Source organism: Diadema setosum, chromosome 15 (assembly GCF_964275005.1).
Source record: "Diadema setosum chromosome 15, eeDiaSeto1, whole genome shotgun sequence".
Taxonomy (NCBI): domain Eukaryota; kingdom Metazoa; phylum Echinodermata; class Echinoidea; order Diadematoida; family Diadematidae; genus Diadema; species Diadema setosum.
Window position 1 is genome coordinate 25270096 of NC_092699.1, and position 15566 is coordinate 25285661.

The 15566-nt window shown below is 38.2% G+C and overlaps 1 protein-coding gene across 1 annotated transcript; it reads left to right on the forward strand.

Annotated features, from left to right (window-relative positions):
• The first annotated feature begins 4392 nt into the window (after positions 1–4392).
• On the forward strand, positions 4393–15022 carry LOC140238990 (nudix hydrolase 3-like). Its single transcript, XM_072318886.1, has 5 exons — positions 4393–4473; positions 5422–6187; positions 7080–7248; positions 12583–12657; positions 13587–15022. The coding sequence occupies exons 2-5, from the start codon at positions 5436–5438 to the stop codon at positions 13827–13829; spliced, it is 1239 nt and encodes a 412-aa protein (XP_072174987.1). The 5' UTR covers positions 4393–4473; positions 5422–5435; the 3' UTR covers positions 13830–15022.
• Positions 15023–15566: the final 544 nt, after the last annotated feature.

The following is a 15566-nucleotide window of genomic DNA, read 5'->3' on the forward strand; positions in this document are numbered from 1 at the left end:
GTTAACCTTAATCATGGAAGACGAAAAAGGTGAGTTTTAAGACTGGATATGAAATTTGCAAAATTGTGTGTACGTCGAATGTTTTGTGGGAGATTGTTCCAAAGATTAGGTCCATCAACTGCAAAAGATCTGCCCCCGTAATATGACGTGTTGGTTCTGGGTGTGTGAAGAAGCGCTTGGGTGCTTGAGCGAAGGTTGCGAGGAGGGTGATACTGCTTGAGCAAATCTGCCAGATATGTTGGGGAAGAACTATGTTGTGCCTTGTAGGTCAATAATATAAGTTTGAACATTATGCGTTTGTCAACAGGTAGCCAGTGTAGTAGTAATTTTTTGAGGGTATGGGTTTTACTTTGTTGACGAGGAGTTCGTGTGACAAGCCTGGCTGCGATGCTCTGCAGCATCTGCATGCGGTGGATGTCGGTAGAAGGAAGGCCATGCAACAAGCTGTTGCAGGAGTCTATCCGGCTGGTGACAAATGCATGAACCAGAGTGAGTGGGATAGCTTTATATACTTGTGAGGAAACCTCTGACTTGACTGATGCATCTGATTGCTGCCATAGCCGATTTGCAGACAATTTTTACATGTTCCTTCATACTGATATGCTATTCAAAGACGACCCCAATTGAATTGAAATGAAATGAAAATTATTTACTGAACGGTAACATCGATAACAAGCATAAAACAATCAAAAGTTTCCAAATGGAATAGGGTTTGTTGGACAGAGTATTTGTCGTATTCATCCGAAGGAAAGTCCGTTATTCCGACGCTTCTCTATTCCGAAATTTATATGTTCTCCGATAATCTATTTACCAAATAGTAACATTGAAAACAAACATATTATGTTTGGGGTTCTTTTGTCTTTTTTGTTTTGTTTTTGTTTGGTTTTTTTTTTTTTGGTCTTTTTTAATATTGTTTATTAAACGATATTTAAAAAAGTTAAAGAAAATTATACAGTTAAAAAAAAGAACCAGCAATAGCAAGCAGGCTAGTCAACTCAAGGCCAGTCCTTTCAACATAAGGGGGAAAATAATATGTATTACGTATATTTGTAATATGCAGATATAATGTAATGATGCGCATGATTTTTTTTTTTTTTTTTTTTTTAATGGGGGATCATCCCCAAACGTTGTTTGCCAGATATTTTCGTAATGATTTTCTAAAAGTGAAAAATGTTACGTAAATTTTAGATCATTTGATAAACCTTTCTAAATTATCATATCCGCATATGGCATGGATTGTTTTTCAATTTCAGACATTAATTGATTTTTGCTGGCTGATGAAATCGCCTTGTATCATAACCATGTTCAATGATTAAAACAATAATCAGACACATCGTCAAATAGTGATGAATTATAGCATCATGTAAATTATGAAATAAAGGGCCAATATGGTCTCGTGGTCATTTGAAACAGATTGCACGCACTAATTTCTTTCGTAACAAAAAATACAGATTGTAGATATGAATGGTTTGTACATCCCCAAACTTCCAGACCATAAGTTGAAACGCGGAAGTATATAGAGTGTTAGTATCATTGTAAGATTTGTCTATAGTATAGCCTCAAGTTGTCTAATTCTAAATATAATTACAATTGTTTTCGTCATTGAAGAAGAGACACACTCAATATGCTTTTGCCACCATCAGTTATTGTCTACGTATAATCTGGAAAATATATAGGACAGTATAATATACCTGTTCTTTCATAATGTCTGTGCATATGATGATATTCTCATTTATTTCCACATGTCTACATTTACTCTTTAAAACTGTAGGCCTACTTTTGTTTTGGACGTGTTATTGTTAATTTGTTGTCCGACACCTTTTTAAAACAAACAGCTATAGATTATGTTTAACCTCCTTTACTATCAATATTCATTATCTTCAGACGGAAAAGGAATGAAATAAACTCGAAACTTTTAAACATTTTCAAGACAATTTGCTTTTTTTTATTCACACCGTCCTTATTATATGTTTTCCCGAACAACTTCATCAGTTTTTCATTTGAATTCATGAATAAGTGTTCACGTTCAAGCAATTTTTGTCAACATTCTCCTCTCGTTGTTCATTAATTCATTCTTTGAGTCATTCCTTTCCTATTTCATTCAAAGCTCAGGTTATTTTTCTCAACACTCTCCTCTTATGGTTCATTTTCCAGTCTTTGAGTGCTCATTGCCGTTTCATGTCATTCCTTTTAAGTTCAACTTGAGAGAAATTTATTCAATTTAATGACGCGAAAATGTCGTTCAGTGTAGCGCCAGCTGCTGTTTTATAGACGTTCAATTTCGTTCCAAATGCCAATTTCAATTCCATTCATAGGCACACACCTTCGCGCTTTGAGCGTTCGAATTCAATCAACATAAAACCGTTATGTTTTTCTAAGTTGAATCTTCCCGCATTTCTTCACATGATTTTTTTCCTTTTCAGTTTCTTAATCAAGGTTTAATTTTGTAATTTTTAATATTTTCATATCTACTACTTATAACAACATTCCATAGGGCCTATATTAAAATTTTCTATTCTTTGTAATCTTCATCGTAATATTTGGGAATTGTAATGCTTGAGCCATCACGCTTCTTCTTATTGATGTAAGAGAGAGGGAGATTATATATATATATATATATATATATATATATATATATATATATATACATTTACTTATATGCTCACTGAGCAATATTGCTTGTGGGCATTCCATATGTCTACATTACCCATCAGGGGCGGATCCAGGAATTCAGTGAAGGGGGCGCAAATATATATATATATATATATTTCTGGTGCCACTTCCGGGTTTCTTCAGCTGACAAGCAATAGAAAGAAAGAAAGAAAGGAAAAAAAAAAGGCTCCAAGGCTCCCGTGCATTTTTATACGTTTCTCGTGCCACTTCCAGATTTTCAGCGCAATTTTCTAAAATCGAATTTTAAAGAGAGAGCACGAGCTCCTTTCATATTTTTTCTTATTATTATTCCTTTTGATATCAGACAAAGACCTGGGGGTCGTTCCCGGTACGCCCCTTCCCGGATCCGTACTATTGGTATCGTTATTTTTATATCATTGATAGTAAGTGTACATAGAAATGTTTGAATTATCAATTTGTTTCCATGTGTACATTTATAGAGACTATCCTGTGGCAGAGATCTGTCTTATTTTTCTCAGGACCACACATTTGGAATCATTTGACAGAAACTATTCAGAAAAGTCACTGGAGATACAAACAATATTTGTTGAATGATGTATAATAATTTTCATAGGAAACAATATCATTTATATAATTGGAACATTGCTTGTGTGTATGATCAGGTATTCTGTACATTGTAATTCCATACAGTTATAGACGTGTTATGTGATTACTGCGTGTGAGTCTGTGTGTGTGTGTGTGTGTGTGTGTGTGTGTGTGTGTGTGTGTGTGTGTGTGTGTGTGTGTGTGTGTGTGTGTGTGTGTATTGTTTAGTGTATAATTGTTATAATTATCTCAGGGTCTCAGCTTTTATATAAGGCCTCGGCCTTTCTGCTGATTCCTTACACTTGCATAATTTCTCCATTTTTGTACATGAAGTGTCATGATCTTTGTATTGTCTTATTTTGTGGTGTATCTTTATATGTTTTATGCCAAGTGTTAAATAAAAGAACTTGAACTTGACTTGAAAATGAACTTGCATTATGCGTTCTAAAATCTATTATTATCATTATCAGTGACTTTGGGATACACTTTGTGCTATCGGTCCACAAACTTTCACTGTTTTGTTTGACTTTCATTACACGGTGCAACCTGAGAGAGCTGTCAGAGTTTATATTCCACAGAGGTTACATACTAGAAGTGTAAGAATTTTACCTGGTAGGTACACATAATGTCTAGTTCCGATCTCAAAACTAACTGCCCTCGACAGGTAAAGATATCGATCTTTCTTTCTTTCTTTCTTTCTTTCTTTCTTTCTTTCTTTCTTCTTTCTTTCTTTCTTTCTTTCTTTCTTTCTTTCTTTCTTTCTTTCTTTCTTTCTTTCTTTCTTTCTTTCTTTCTTTCTTTCTTTCTTTCTTTCTTTCTTTCTTTCTTTCTTTCTTTCTTTCTTTCTTTCTTTCTTTCTTTCTTTCTTTCTTTCTTTCTTTCTTTCTTTCTTTCTTTCTTTCTTTCTTTCTTTCTTTCTTTCTTTCTTTTCGAACAGCTGGTCCAATATTTATTGTACCTGCACTCCGTGTTCCACGCTTATCAATGACGCAATGACAGAGAATGACACACACGATTTCATGCCATGGTTCACGTGATTGTATGTACACACTATCTATGGTACCAACACCTGCTTTGATCGAGTGGTGAGCGAGCGTAGCGCTTGTGGCGTGAGCTGGCATACATCCACGCAGGGCAGACTGGACGTAGACGTGTAGCGTGTAGACTGAGCCTTCGAAGAGGTTGTGAGATCACGACGTAGGTGCTACGGTGCAGCGGTACCATTCTTTTTTTCAGGGTTCAGTCTGTTGTAATGTGAGTATTGTCCGTATTTCTGATGTAGCCATATACACCAGTTGTTATTTCATGTTTTCTTCGTGTCAAAAGTGCAGAAATTACGCAAGGCGTCCCTTGTGGCGGCAGAGAACAATAATGAGGTTCAGTCCCACACGTACCATTTTTTGTTAGTAGTAAGTAAATTTCAGAAATGAAGTTAAAGCCCCCCAAAAGTTCTGGTACGCCTGCAAAAGTTGTCAAATTTTGCTCCAAAATGTGAACGTATGCCTAGGAAATGTGCGGAAAAACGCTATAATAACAAGATATTCGATGGGTAACGACGAAAATGGGAAATATTAACCAAAAACGTTCAGTCTCAGAACTTACCCGAATAGGCCGAACGGGGTCAGGCTAACTGCGACCAGCCCCAACACGCAGTGTTGGGGCTGCGCATTGTAGCAGATATGATCATGACAGGCGAAGTATAGCGCCTAAATATCAATATGAATACACAAAAATTCTGTAATATGAAGACTTACAGGTGAAGTTATAATGTTGAAGACTGACTGCGTTCAACTTTTGGTCCTGCCAATATTCCATTTCTGCTCGAATTGATGAGTTAAATACGACCTCCCATGCCAAAATTTGACCACACGCAAAAGCATGATAGGTTTTACTTGTGGCTGGCATATGGCAGTCTAATTTTGGATACCGTTGTGGTTACATGGTTGAATTACAGGCGTCTTGCTTTTAAAAAGTCTATCTGGAATGTCCTAGCATGAAGTACTCTTGAAACATGAATCAAAACTGATTTGTTTTTGTAGCAGTACAATTTGCATAAAATGTTTGCATAAGTTTGAAGTTTGAACCAGTTGCAGATTACGGAATACATACTTTTCTGCAATTGTATAATATTTGCATTACCCTGCTATCAAGTTTATAATCTTTTCCATACGTATATAGGATGTGTTTAATATCTACTTTAAGTTTCAGAACGAAGGATGTGGTCGTATCCGTCTCACCTAAACTTCTGTGTAAGGGGTATCAGCAGAGGACATGCACGACATCGCCTCCATCATCTTGCCTGTCGAACGTCAAGCCAACTTTACTGTTGCCATGGGACTTTGCCTAAATGTGAACAGAATAATGAAAGACGGCTCACTGTATTGGCTCAAATGAGTGCTCCTATAGCAAGTTCTTGCCATCACTATCAAAGGCATCCAAATTCGCTGAGCCATATAGCATTCAAAAACTCACTGAATGACTCCCATGTTTGTTCAATGCATCACGACAGTACTCGTGCCATTGCTGAGTGTAATATTTACAATGGTTGTAGACTACAGACTTCAGCTCGTGAATCAAGGCATACAGCAGAGAGGGCGAGTCGCCGCACATTGCACGGGCAACACAGTCTGATGGCAAACGACAACCTAGTCTCGCCTGGAAGCGGTCCTCACCTTGTACCGAACACTGCCGGATCGGACAGCCACAAGAGGGAGGCCACGACCCTGCACGGTATGGCGATGGGAATGACCGGGTCTAAAAGTCTGACGCTCCTCGACGCCTTTTCAGCCGAGAATCGCGAGCGCGTCATGACGCACCTCTCGTCAAAGAGAACACTGCGCAGGTTTTACACCAAGGACGTGAGGCAGAGGGGGGCCGTGCTCGTGCCTCTGTGCAGCATCAACCGCGAACCCGCCATTCTCTTCACGCTGCGGACGAGGACGCTACGAGAGCATTCGGGAGAAGTAAGGTAGGTAGCATTTGATTTATCCATGGTGTCTCCAGGATGCTAATGATGTAAATTAGAATAATGTATCCTTGTGTTTGGCTGTGTGGCTTTTGTTCTACCAATGTGTGGCATCATCATTTGTCTATTCAAAGGTTTATACAACTTCACTTGTACAGTGGAAATATGAAATCTTACCTCATTCGTCAGATATGGCAAAGGAGTATTGTATATGCCATATATTTCGTGAGTCTAAATTTGTGCGATTTCGCAAGTGGTAAAATTCGCGGAGTCCTTTACTGAATGGAGAATTGTACACGCATATGTCACATTCACATCGGGATCAGAGTCAAAATTTTCGCATGTTTTTAATTTCGCGAATAGCACCTGACTCGTGAAATTTGCGAAAATAAAAACCTCGCGAAGTATTCTGCGTGTACAGTATTACGATTGTACCTCAAGCAAAATAAGTTCTTTTGTGTCTTATAGTATAACATAGCTTACTAACTGTTTTAAGTGAAAGATTTTTATTTTTGACTAAAGTTGCAGGTCACATTTTGTTGCTTTTCTTAATCCGTCCTTTCTGTTTTTTTATTCATTTTCCTTTAGTCAAAAATGAAACACATCCCATTCTCTAGCTTTCATGCACTTTTTATTTTTTTTTTCTTTTAAATTTCATCATTTCCTGTTCTGGTTTGGCACTGCAGCCATTTTGCAGTCATCACTCCTATCTTTTCCTTTACCACTACTTACACCTACCAGTCAGAGTTTTATGTTTTTTACCTAGTTAAAATGTTATTGAATTTTGATTACTGAATTGTTTGTGTAATTCACTGTACTGTTTTCAAACTCTCAGATGCCTTTGTCGGTTTGGCATGACATTTTTTGTCTCTTGTTAAATTTTGTCTTCCTCCAGCTTCCCGGGAGGCAAGATGGACCCCAGCGATGGCAACGTCTGCTTCACAGCTCTGCGAGAGATGCAGGAGGAGCTGGGCGTTGACCCCGACACCGTGGAGGTGTGGGGGCATCTCTCTCCCGTGGGCCGAGAGGTGATGTACTTCATGTCTTGTGTGTTGGGGGTGAAGGTGAAGGAATCTGTTTTTGATTGCCACACAATCTTTCTATCCGATGGCCAGTGATACATCCATACACTACTCAGTACTATCTTGGCTCTGCATGATCTCAGTTATATCGTGCATGTGTTCCCAAGATAAACACATTATGACTTGATCGTCATGAATAATGCATACCACCTGTAGTACTAGTAAACTCTCTCTCCCGTGGGCCGAGAGGTGATGTACTTCATGTCTTGTGTGTTGGGGGTGAAGGTGAAGGAATCTGTTTTTGATTGCCACACAATCTTTCTATCTGATGGCCAGTGATACATCCAAACACTGCTCACTACTATCTTGGCTCTGCACGATCTCAATCATATCATGCATGTGTTCCCAAGATAAACACATTATGACTTGATCGTCATGAATAATGCATACCACCTGTAGTACTAGTAAACTCCAGTGTCCTGACTAACCATTTCCCTGAAAATCATGTTATTCAGTTACCATTCTCAAATAGCGATTCTTATTTTGTGACATCATGACTATTGCTAAGCCACATTAGTTGATGATACATGTAGTTGCGTACATTTTATGTCTATACTACAGGTCTCTTCATATCAGTAAGCCAGTTTAGATTTTATGACTGTTTTAATTCAACACCTTGTGTAGAGACAATGTGTGGACAACAATATAAAGAAAATATAAAGGGAATTCCTCAAAAATTCACTTTTCTAGCATAATGAAAGAGCACTTGACTAACCGCTTTCAGAAAGCAGGGGCGGCCTCCCAGGCCCCCCCCCCCCCAGATCTCGGCCATCGACCGCGCAATCGAGACGAAAATTGGCACACACATTGCCTATGATGTAATCTAAAGTACCACGAAGTTGACTTTTAAAAAATTATAATTTATGCTAAATTATGCTGATTTATGCATAATGATGCATGAAATGAGACAATTTGATATAAATCACTAAATAAAGCTCAAAATGGACACATTTTTTGTGTAAATATTCTTTATAGTGTCCTGAGCAAATGTAAGAGAAAAAATTGTGCCATCAGAAAAAATTTCTTAAGTACTTTATTGTTTTTTGAATTTCTTATGTATTTCTTTGTTTTTTCGACTTTATGATTTTCTTTGTTTTTTCGATGAAACTTGTCCGCAACATTGTTCCGAACAAGAAAATCTGTTATTAATTGACTTAATCGATAAAACCCCCAAATAATCATGCTTTTATGAAACTTGCCAGTAAGCAGAGTTTGCATTGAAATTTTACACGAATTCACGTTTTTGAGCAATTTTTGGTCTGACATGCACACACATATTTATGCGCAACTTCAGAACCGTGCGCCCGGGCATCGCAAATTTGGTGTCAAAAGATGCGGGAGACTCGAAAGAAAAAAGTCACAAAACGTCGCGGTGATAGCTTTTCGCGATAGCGATACATCGTGCAGAACGGTTGGGGTTGGGGTTAACAAAGAAACCAAGGTCAGGGAGCAATGAACTCTTTGGTAAAACAAACAAAATCAGAAAATGCCGGCCAGTACACAATTCATGACCACTCATCTCAAAATGCCACTGACATTCTGTACAAACACAGGTCACTGATGGTGAAGTTCAAGTCACTTTTATGTGGGCAAGTCAGTGAGAAAAAATCAATCAACAGGACACATTTTTTTTTTTTGCATGGTTGGGGACATGGCCACTAAGCTGTACTACACCTAATATTGCATCTAAAAGGTAGTTCACATAAAGGTTAGACAACAATAGGTGCTATCTTCATTCATATAACCACGGAGCCATTGTTGTAGCTCCAGGATATAAGGTTCCTGAACAGTCAGTGTTGAGAGAAAGAACGGGGGCGGGGAGGCAAGGGGAATGAGAAGCAAAGAGAGAAAAAAAAAGGTTGTGTAACAGTGTTCCCAGGTCTTCAAAAGTTTGTGTGAAATCAGACTGGCATTAGAAAGTGGCAGTGGTTTGGGTGTCTGTGAGTCATGTGGTATAGTGTGTCCCATTTCACACACAAAACAAGCAGGATATTCAATCTACAGAGCAACAATCTACACAGATCTTGCAAGAGTGGGAGGGATCCCTTCTATTAAATCTGTAGATAAGTTGCCTAGTGGGCACCCAGTGGTAGCACCAGGGGGCATTTCGTGAAAAATGTGGTCAGATATTTTTATCTAACAAACTGTTACAAGCTACAGAAATCGTTACATCTGATTGGCTGAGAACAAATTTTGTCTGACAAATTTGCCAGACAGAACGCTTCATGAAATGCCTCCTTGATCGCTGTAACTCGCACCCACAAGGGTGGTGTTGGTTGCAGTCACCAAATTTTTGACATGATCAAAAATGCGGCGACTTTCAGCTTTGGTCAGGCACACTCGTATTCCTGAGCAGGATTGCATAGTGCACACATCCAGATTGGCCTCAATTGCATGAAATTGAGCTGACTCGAGGTGAACTGGTGCATTTCCTACAGATCTGAGGTTGCTACAGTGTATCAGTTTGCGCTAATTCGCCAGAGAAAATGGCACAATGGACATTCTGATTAGGAGTGTTGGACTTGATTGTAATGTGCCTACATAGTGAACATAAGAAAGCCACAAAGGGAACTAGCAAGCATAGGAAGTGGCATTAAGTGAGGGATTAAGAATTAAGAACCAGCTTTATAGGGTGGCTTGTGGTTAGCTGTAGGAGGAATTAAAGGCTAGCCACACAATGGAAGTCTGAGCACAATGATTTTCTCAAAGATATGTACATGTACCTGTCCTCTCAGTGAGGCAGGGAAACCAGAAGTAACGAACCTGTGGAAATACAGTTGTATGAGTGATTGCAGACTGATGAAAAGTAACAAGAAAACAAAAAATGATAATCTGATTGCAAGGTAATCAGTGTAGTATTGATGGATACCTTCTTATGCACCGTATGTACACAGTATATTTTGTACATGTATGTGTGTGTGTGTGTATTCGTTGGTGACAAGTTCATATATTTTCCATGTGTCACATACATGAGCAATGTTGTGTGTTAACATACCGTCCCCTCTATCAAGAGGCAAAACACTCTGTCCCTCGGATAGGTTATAAAATGGAGGTCCCGTGCATGAGAGAGTCACAGCTCATGCACGTAAAAGATCCCGCTTCATTCATTCATCGCAAAGAGCAGGGTGTCTAACCCGGTGAGGTGGTCCCACCCCACATCCAACTGGACCCCATGGAAGACCAGCTTATTGTAGCTGAATATGGGCTATCCAGCCATCTTCACAGATGGAAAATGAACAGCAACAACAACAACAACAACAACAACAACAACAACAACAACCTTGAAAGCCAACATACCGGTATTCAAAGCTGTGTTTGCCTTGAAGCACGCTTTCTGAATATTTTTTTTTTTTTTGTTAAGTTACAATATTTTGAATAAAGTGGGACAAATTAGATACTATCTGAAAGTATATTCTTGATGATTTAGTGTTATTTCTACCAAAATCAGAAATTCAGCAATTGGTGAATTTTTAAGGTTTTCATGTTGATGAGTGACATGTGCATGCACATACCCTCATCCCCACACACACACGCACACACACGCACAGTAATAAAATTGATGAAAGTGAATCTCAAATACATATAGTACATAAGCATCGATTTTCCTCTTGTCAGCTAAACTTTGTTAGAAGTGATTGATCCTTTTTTTTTTTTTCTGTTCACTTGGCAATGTGATGCTATCAATATTTGATCTTCATAACAAATATGGAGTACTACAACTGGCCCACACATAGCAACTACATGACCAAGATAGCTAATTTGAGGTGCTCGCTAAATTCCTTGTCATATGATTTACTAACATTTCAATTGTCATGTCTTTATCAATATCTCAATCATTAATTTTTTTTTGTCTTCAGCAATATCTATTGGTCATCATTGCTTTTTTTTATTGTTTATCAAAACTTTGCTGTTAAATGTTTTATCTCTTTCATATATTTTCCCTCTTTTTTCTGTATGAGATTTTATTAAAAGAAAAATACAGATATGTCATGAATATGCCCTACTTGAAAGGGTGTTAATTTGGTTTACTACAAACTGATGACAAGCTCTATTCATGAATGATGTGGAAATAAAGGGCATACAATGCTGTTCGTGTCAGTTTCTGAAACCTGCACTTTGCACTGGGAGCATCCTAATCACAATAGTTAATGCATTTTATATGGAAGGTTAATTTCAAGTTTGTAGGCAAACTTTGGCATAAAAAAACCCCTCTTATTGCTGTATAAAACATACTAAGCACACACGGTGCTGTTCCCTATAGATCAGAGACTAGAATGTCACTTTGAAAAGGATCTGTGGAAACTGCAAACGACTTCTGCTCTTGGTATTACTTCCAGTTAGGAAGTGATTGTCGGATATGCTGAACTCTAACACAATGGAGGTCGTTGATTGTTTTTCCACGAAGGTTTTGTTTCTCTGCCTGTTTGATACATTGTACGTGGTGGTACTTTCCCTGGCAGTTGTCTATTATGCAAGCGTGTTCGGTTCACATCCTTTCTAAAATGACACCTCCTGAATTTAAGATTAGAAGCAGTTTAGGATGTCAGATTGTGTGCATATAAAATGTAGAAAAAATATAATATCATACAAGTGTAAACAAGTCATGTGAGGTTCAATTAATAAAGCGATGTTCACCTATACACACTGTTTACACAATAACTGATATTCTTTTATGGGGATGAGGTGAAAGGTAAGTTATTGTCCCTTTCGAGGAAAAGTTAGTAATTTCTCATCTTGGATAGGATGCACTGTATTCAGAACATATGTTATGGATGGCAATATTTCTGATTTTTTTTAATTCATTATTATTGGTCAATTTGTGAAATTTGCAAAAATAAAAACCTTAAAAAAATGTTTTTATCCTTTCAAAAATGAAATCCTGCTGTATTAGTGTTCAGTACGACAGGGCTCCTCCTGTATAATGTACAATTAATTTTATATGTTTGATGTTATAGAGCATTACATTAACAGACAACAAACTGATTCCTGATAATTCTCTGTGCTAGATGATTTGCATGTAATTTGGCATGAACATATCTGGTCTTTTTTTCTCTGCTCTTAAAGATGATATCAATTTTTGAAGCTAAGGCTCTGGCAAGGGTGTTTAATTTTATTGCTAACTACTTCCGCTTACATTTGCCAGATGTATGTTCTATGTAACATAACTGAATCTCAAAATACAAGTACTTTTACAGCTGTATGTGCACTTGTTTATTTGTTACAAGATTTTGACAAATTGGCAATAATATAAATATCAATTGTAGATTATTCTGAGTTTGTCATTTGTGTACATTTGTGGTTCTGTTCTGGATGTAGACCTTGACAGTTGTTCCAGTCATTGGCTATCTCGGAGAGATTGATATCGAAACGCTGAAGCTTAATCCGGAAGAGGTAAGTGATGAATGACTCACCTTCCAACTTGCTTTCAGTGTACTACTGTATACGCCAAATATTTCGCGAGGTTTTTATTTTTGTGAATTTCGTGAGTTAGGTGCTCTCTGTGAAATTAAAGACACGCGAAAATATGGACTCTGATCCCGATGTGAATGTGATGTACATGTGTACATTTCTCCGTTCAGTACAGGACTCCACGATCGCGAATGTAACCACTCACGAAATCGTCAGGAATTCCCGATTCGCGAAAATTTAGACTCTTGAAATATATGGCGTATACAGTATACTGGATCATGCAGGATCCTATCTCTTTTTTTTTAAAATGCTTTTGAAAAAATGGACAGTTATTGTGGATACCACAGTATTTTTCATGCATAGCTGCTATCTGCATTTAATATGTGTAGAGTGTAGGTTTTTAGTTGTTCGTTGACAGATCTCCTCCATCTTCCGATGGGAAATACTTTCTGTGCGTGTATTATATTGGATGACAATGAATGGAATATCAGGGAATATTGTACAAGGGCCAGTGTTTTATGAATGGAATTGTATGTAATACATGTATTGGTCTCAGGAGTGCAGTTTTTCAGGGTATTCCGTAAGATAAAGCCACCCAGTACAAACAAGCATGGACACTTGTAAAAAGAAGTTTCAAGAATTTGAAGTAGACTCTGCACTAAGTTGTGACATGTGCTTGTAGCAAGAGTTTACACATGTAGCAAGCATATGCAGACAAGACAAGTACAATTCATTACATGTATTGCCCAGCCACTTTACTACAGTAGCCAATGGTGAATTTGGTGTTGCATTGAATATGCTCTGATATTGCACATACAAATCAAGTGGACAAAAGTATGAATTTTTAATGCACCATTCAAATAACTTATGATTGTACAGATAATGATTTTCGTTATTTGATGACTTTCCAGGTATCGTCAGTCTTTGTAATGACGCTGTCCCATCTGTGCAGCCGTGCCAGCCAGGCTTACACTACCTTTGAGCCCCACAAACCCTCGGGGGCGCCCACTGCCATCTTGCCAGTCTTTGTAGGGGGTGAGCACCGGGTTTGGGGCCTGACGGCATACATCTTGGACATTGCGCTGCAGGCCATCGTGCCTGACCACTACAGCTCCCTAATCGCTGAGGTTAAGAAGGAGCAGATGGCTTCGTAGCGGCAGCAGGCACAAAAATAGTTTGCTTCAGTCAGCAATTTAAAGGGCAATATGACATGCCTGATGGTCAAGAATAGATAGATACAGACAACCTCACATACCTCGACATCAGATCAGCCGAATATCACTGGTCTTCAGGCAAAATAAATGTCCTGACTTTTCCTTGTTATATCCTCTTCTTTAACAAATGCTACGAGTCAAAAGTTGGGGCCTAATTACTTGAAGTTTGATTATCTCGTTGGGAAGTCCCCAGTCCCATCTATAGTTACATTTTTTCCAACCTATTACTAATACTTGAGGCAGAATTTCAACATTGCTCAGCTATCCTTAGATACAAATCTTCTTACAGTCGATCTTGAATACTTTGAGGTCAGAACAATCTTGCCTCCAGTGCAATACATAGTACACCATATAAAAGAAAAACATCCTCACTAAGATCTACATACATGTGCACAGTAAGCATACAGCACTCCTTGTCCACTCAGTGCTAATGGCAGCACAATGTTCCGCAAAGCATTGGAAGAGTGAATATTCACTCTTTTGTCCGCATGACATAAATATTTTAGCAAATGTACACCTACAAACGTGTAGCATACTACATACATGCCACATGCACATGCAGACACAGTTTAGCATACACATATCTGCAACTCTTGCATTCAGATCTTTCGCCAGGTCAATAAGAATGTACATTAGAATGAAGATGGTCCATTTCCATGCCATTTATGCACATTTTACTTCATTCACATATGATACAAACATGCAAACAATTTGTATTTCACACATCAAATCACGAAATGTTGAATAATCACTGCAAATTCAACATACATGGCAGGCAAAGTTCATTTTAGTATTAAAGTGTAACTATTTCCTTCAGTCCCGACTGATTTGAGGTAAGTGAGGTTGACTGTGTTTTTACAAGTCTATGAAGCATTACTTAGTACAATGTAAGGGCGTTTCCATCATTGTATTTGTCAGAAAAGTGTGGTACTCTGCATTTTGTCCACAGTGTAGGCAGGATTCAATTTGTATTCTCTTAAATGACTGGTTAGTAATGCAGTGAATGAAGCACATGCCGGTACACATGTATATGAACCCAAACAGCTGTTTAACAGATGGTGATAATGTTGATGATAACTCTTACTGTCTCCATTGTCTTCTGTGCATTACATTTGCATAAATGTTGTTCTTAACCAGTGGTAGTGCCCTGTTGCTTTTTGAATGGCCCTCATTGGAGTTCTGCAGTGTCCAATTAAAGCTTTTGAAAGATGTATTTTTCTGTGATTTATGGAGACATTTTATGACATATATTCTACTATCAGTAAGTTTCACTTCCTGCCATTATCAACAAAGGCTTCCCTGGAGAGTAGGGGTAATATTCTGAAAATCTTCGTAAGTTTCTTCCTAAGTTTCCTCCTAAGATTCTTCCAAAGTCATAAAGGTAGGAAGTGCCTTGGAAAGACAGAATTGGTATTCTGAAATTTCTTCCTAGGAACTTCTTAATGCAAATTAGGCCATCGTTATCCCCACCCACGTCCTTTCTTAACCACATAAGCCAATAGGAAATAACGTATCATAAGGAACTAACCAATAACAATCGCATATTACTATGACGTAGGGTCAAATACACGTGTGCGCGGCATGTCCCCTTTCTCACGCTCATTTCGCGCATCAAAGTACATGTGCGCGCAGTGAATGACAAGCGCACCTATCACAATGTTTTGCAGCTTGCTGTAT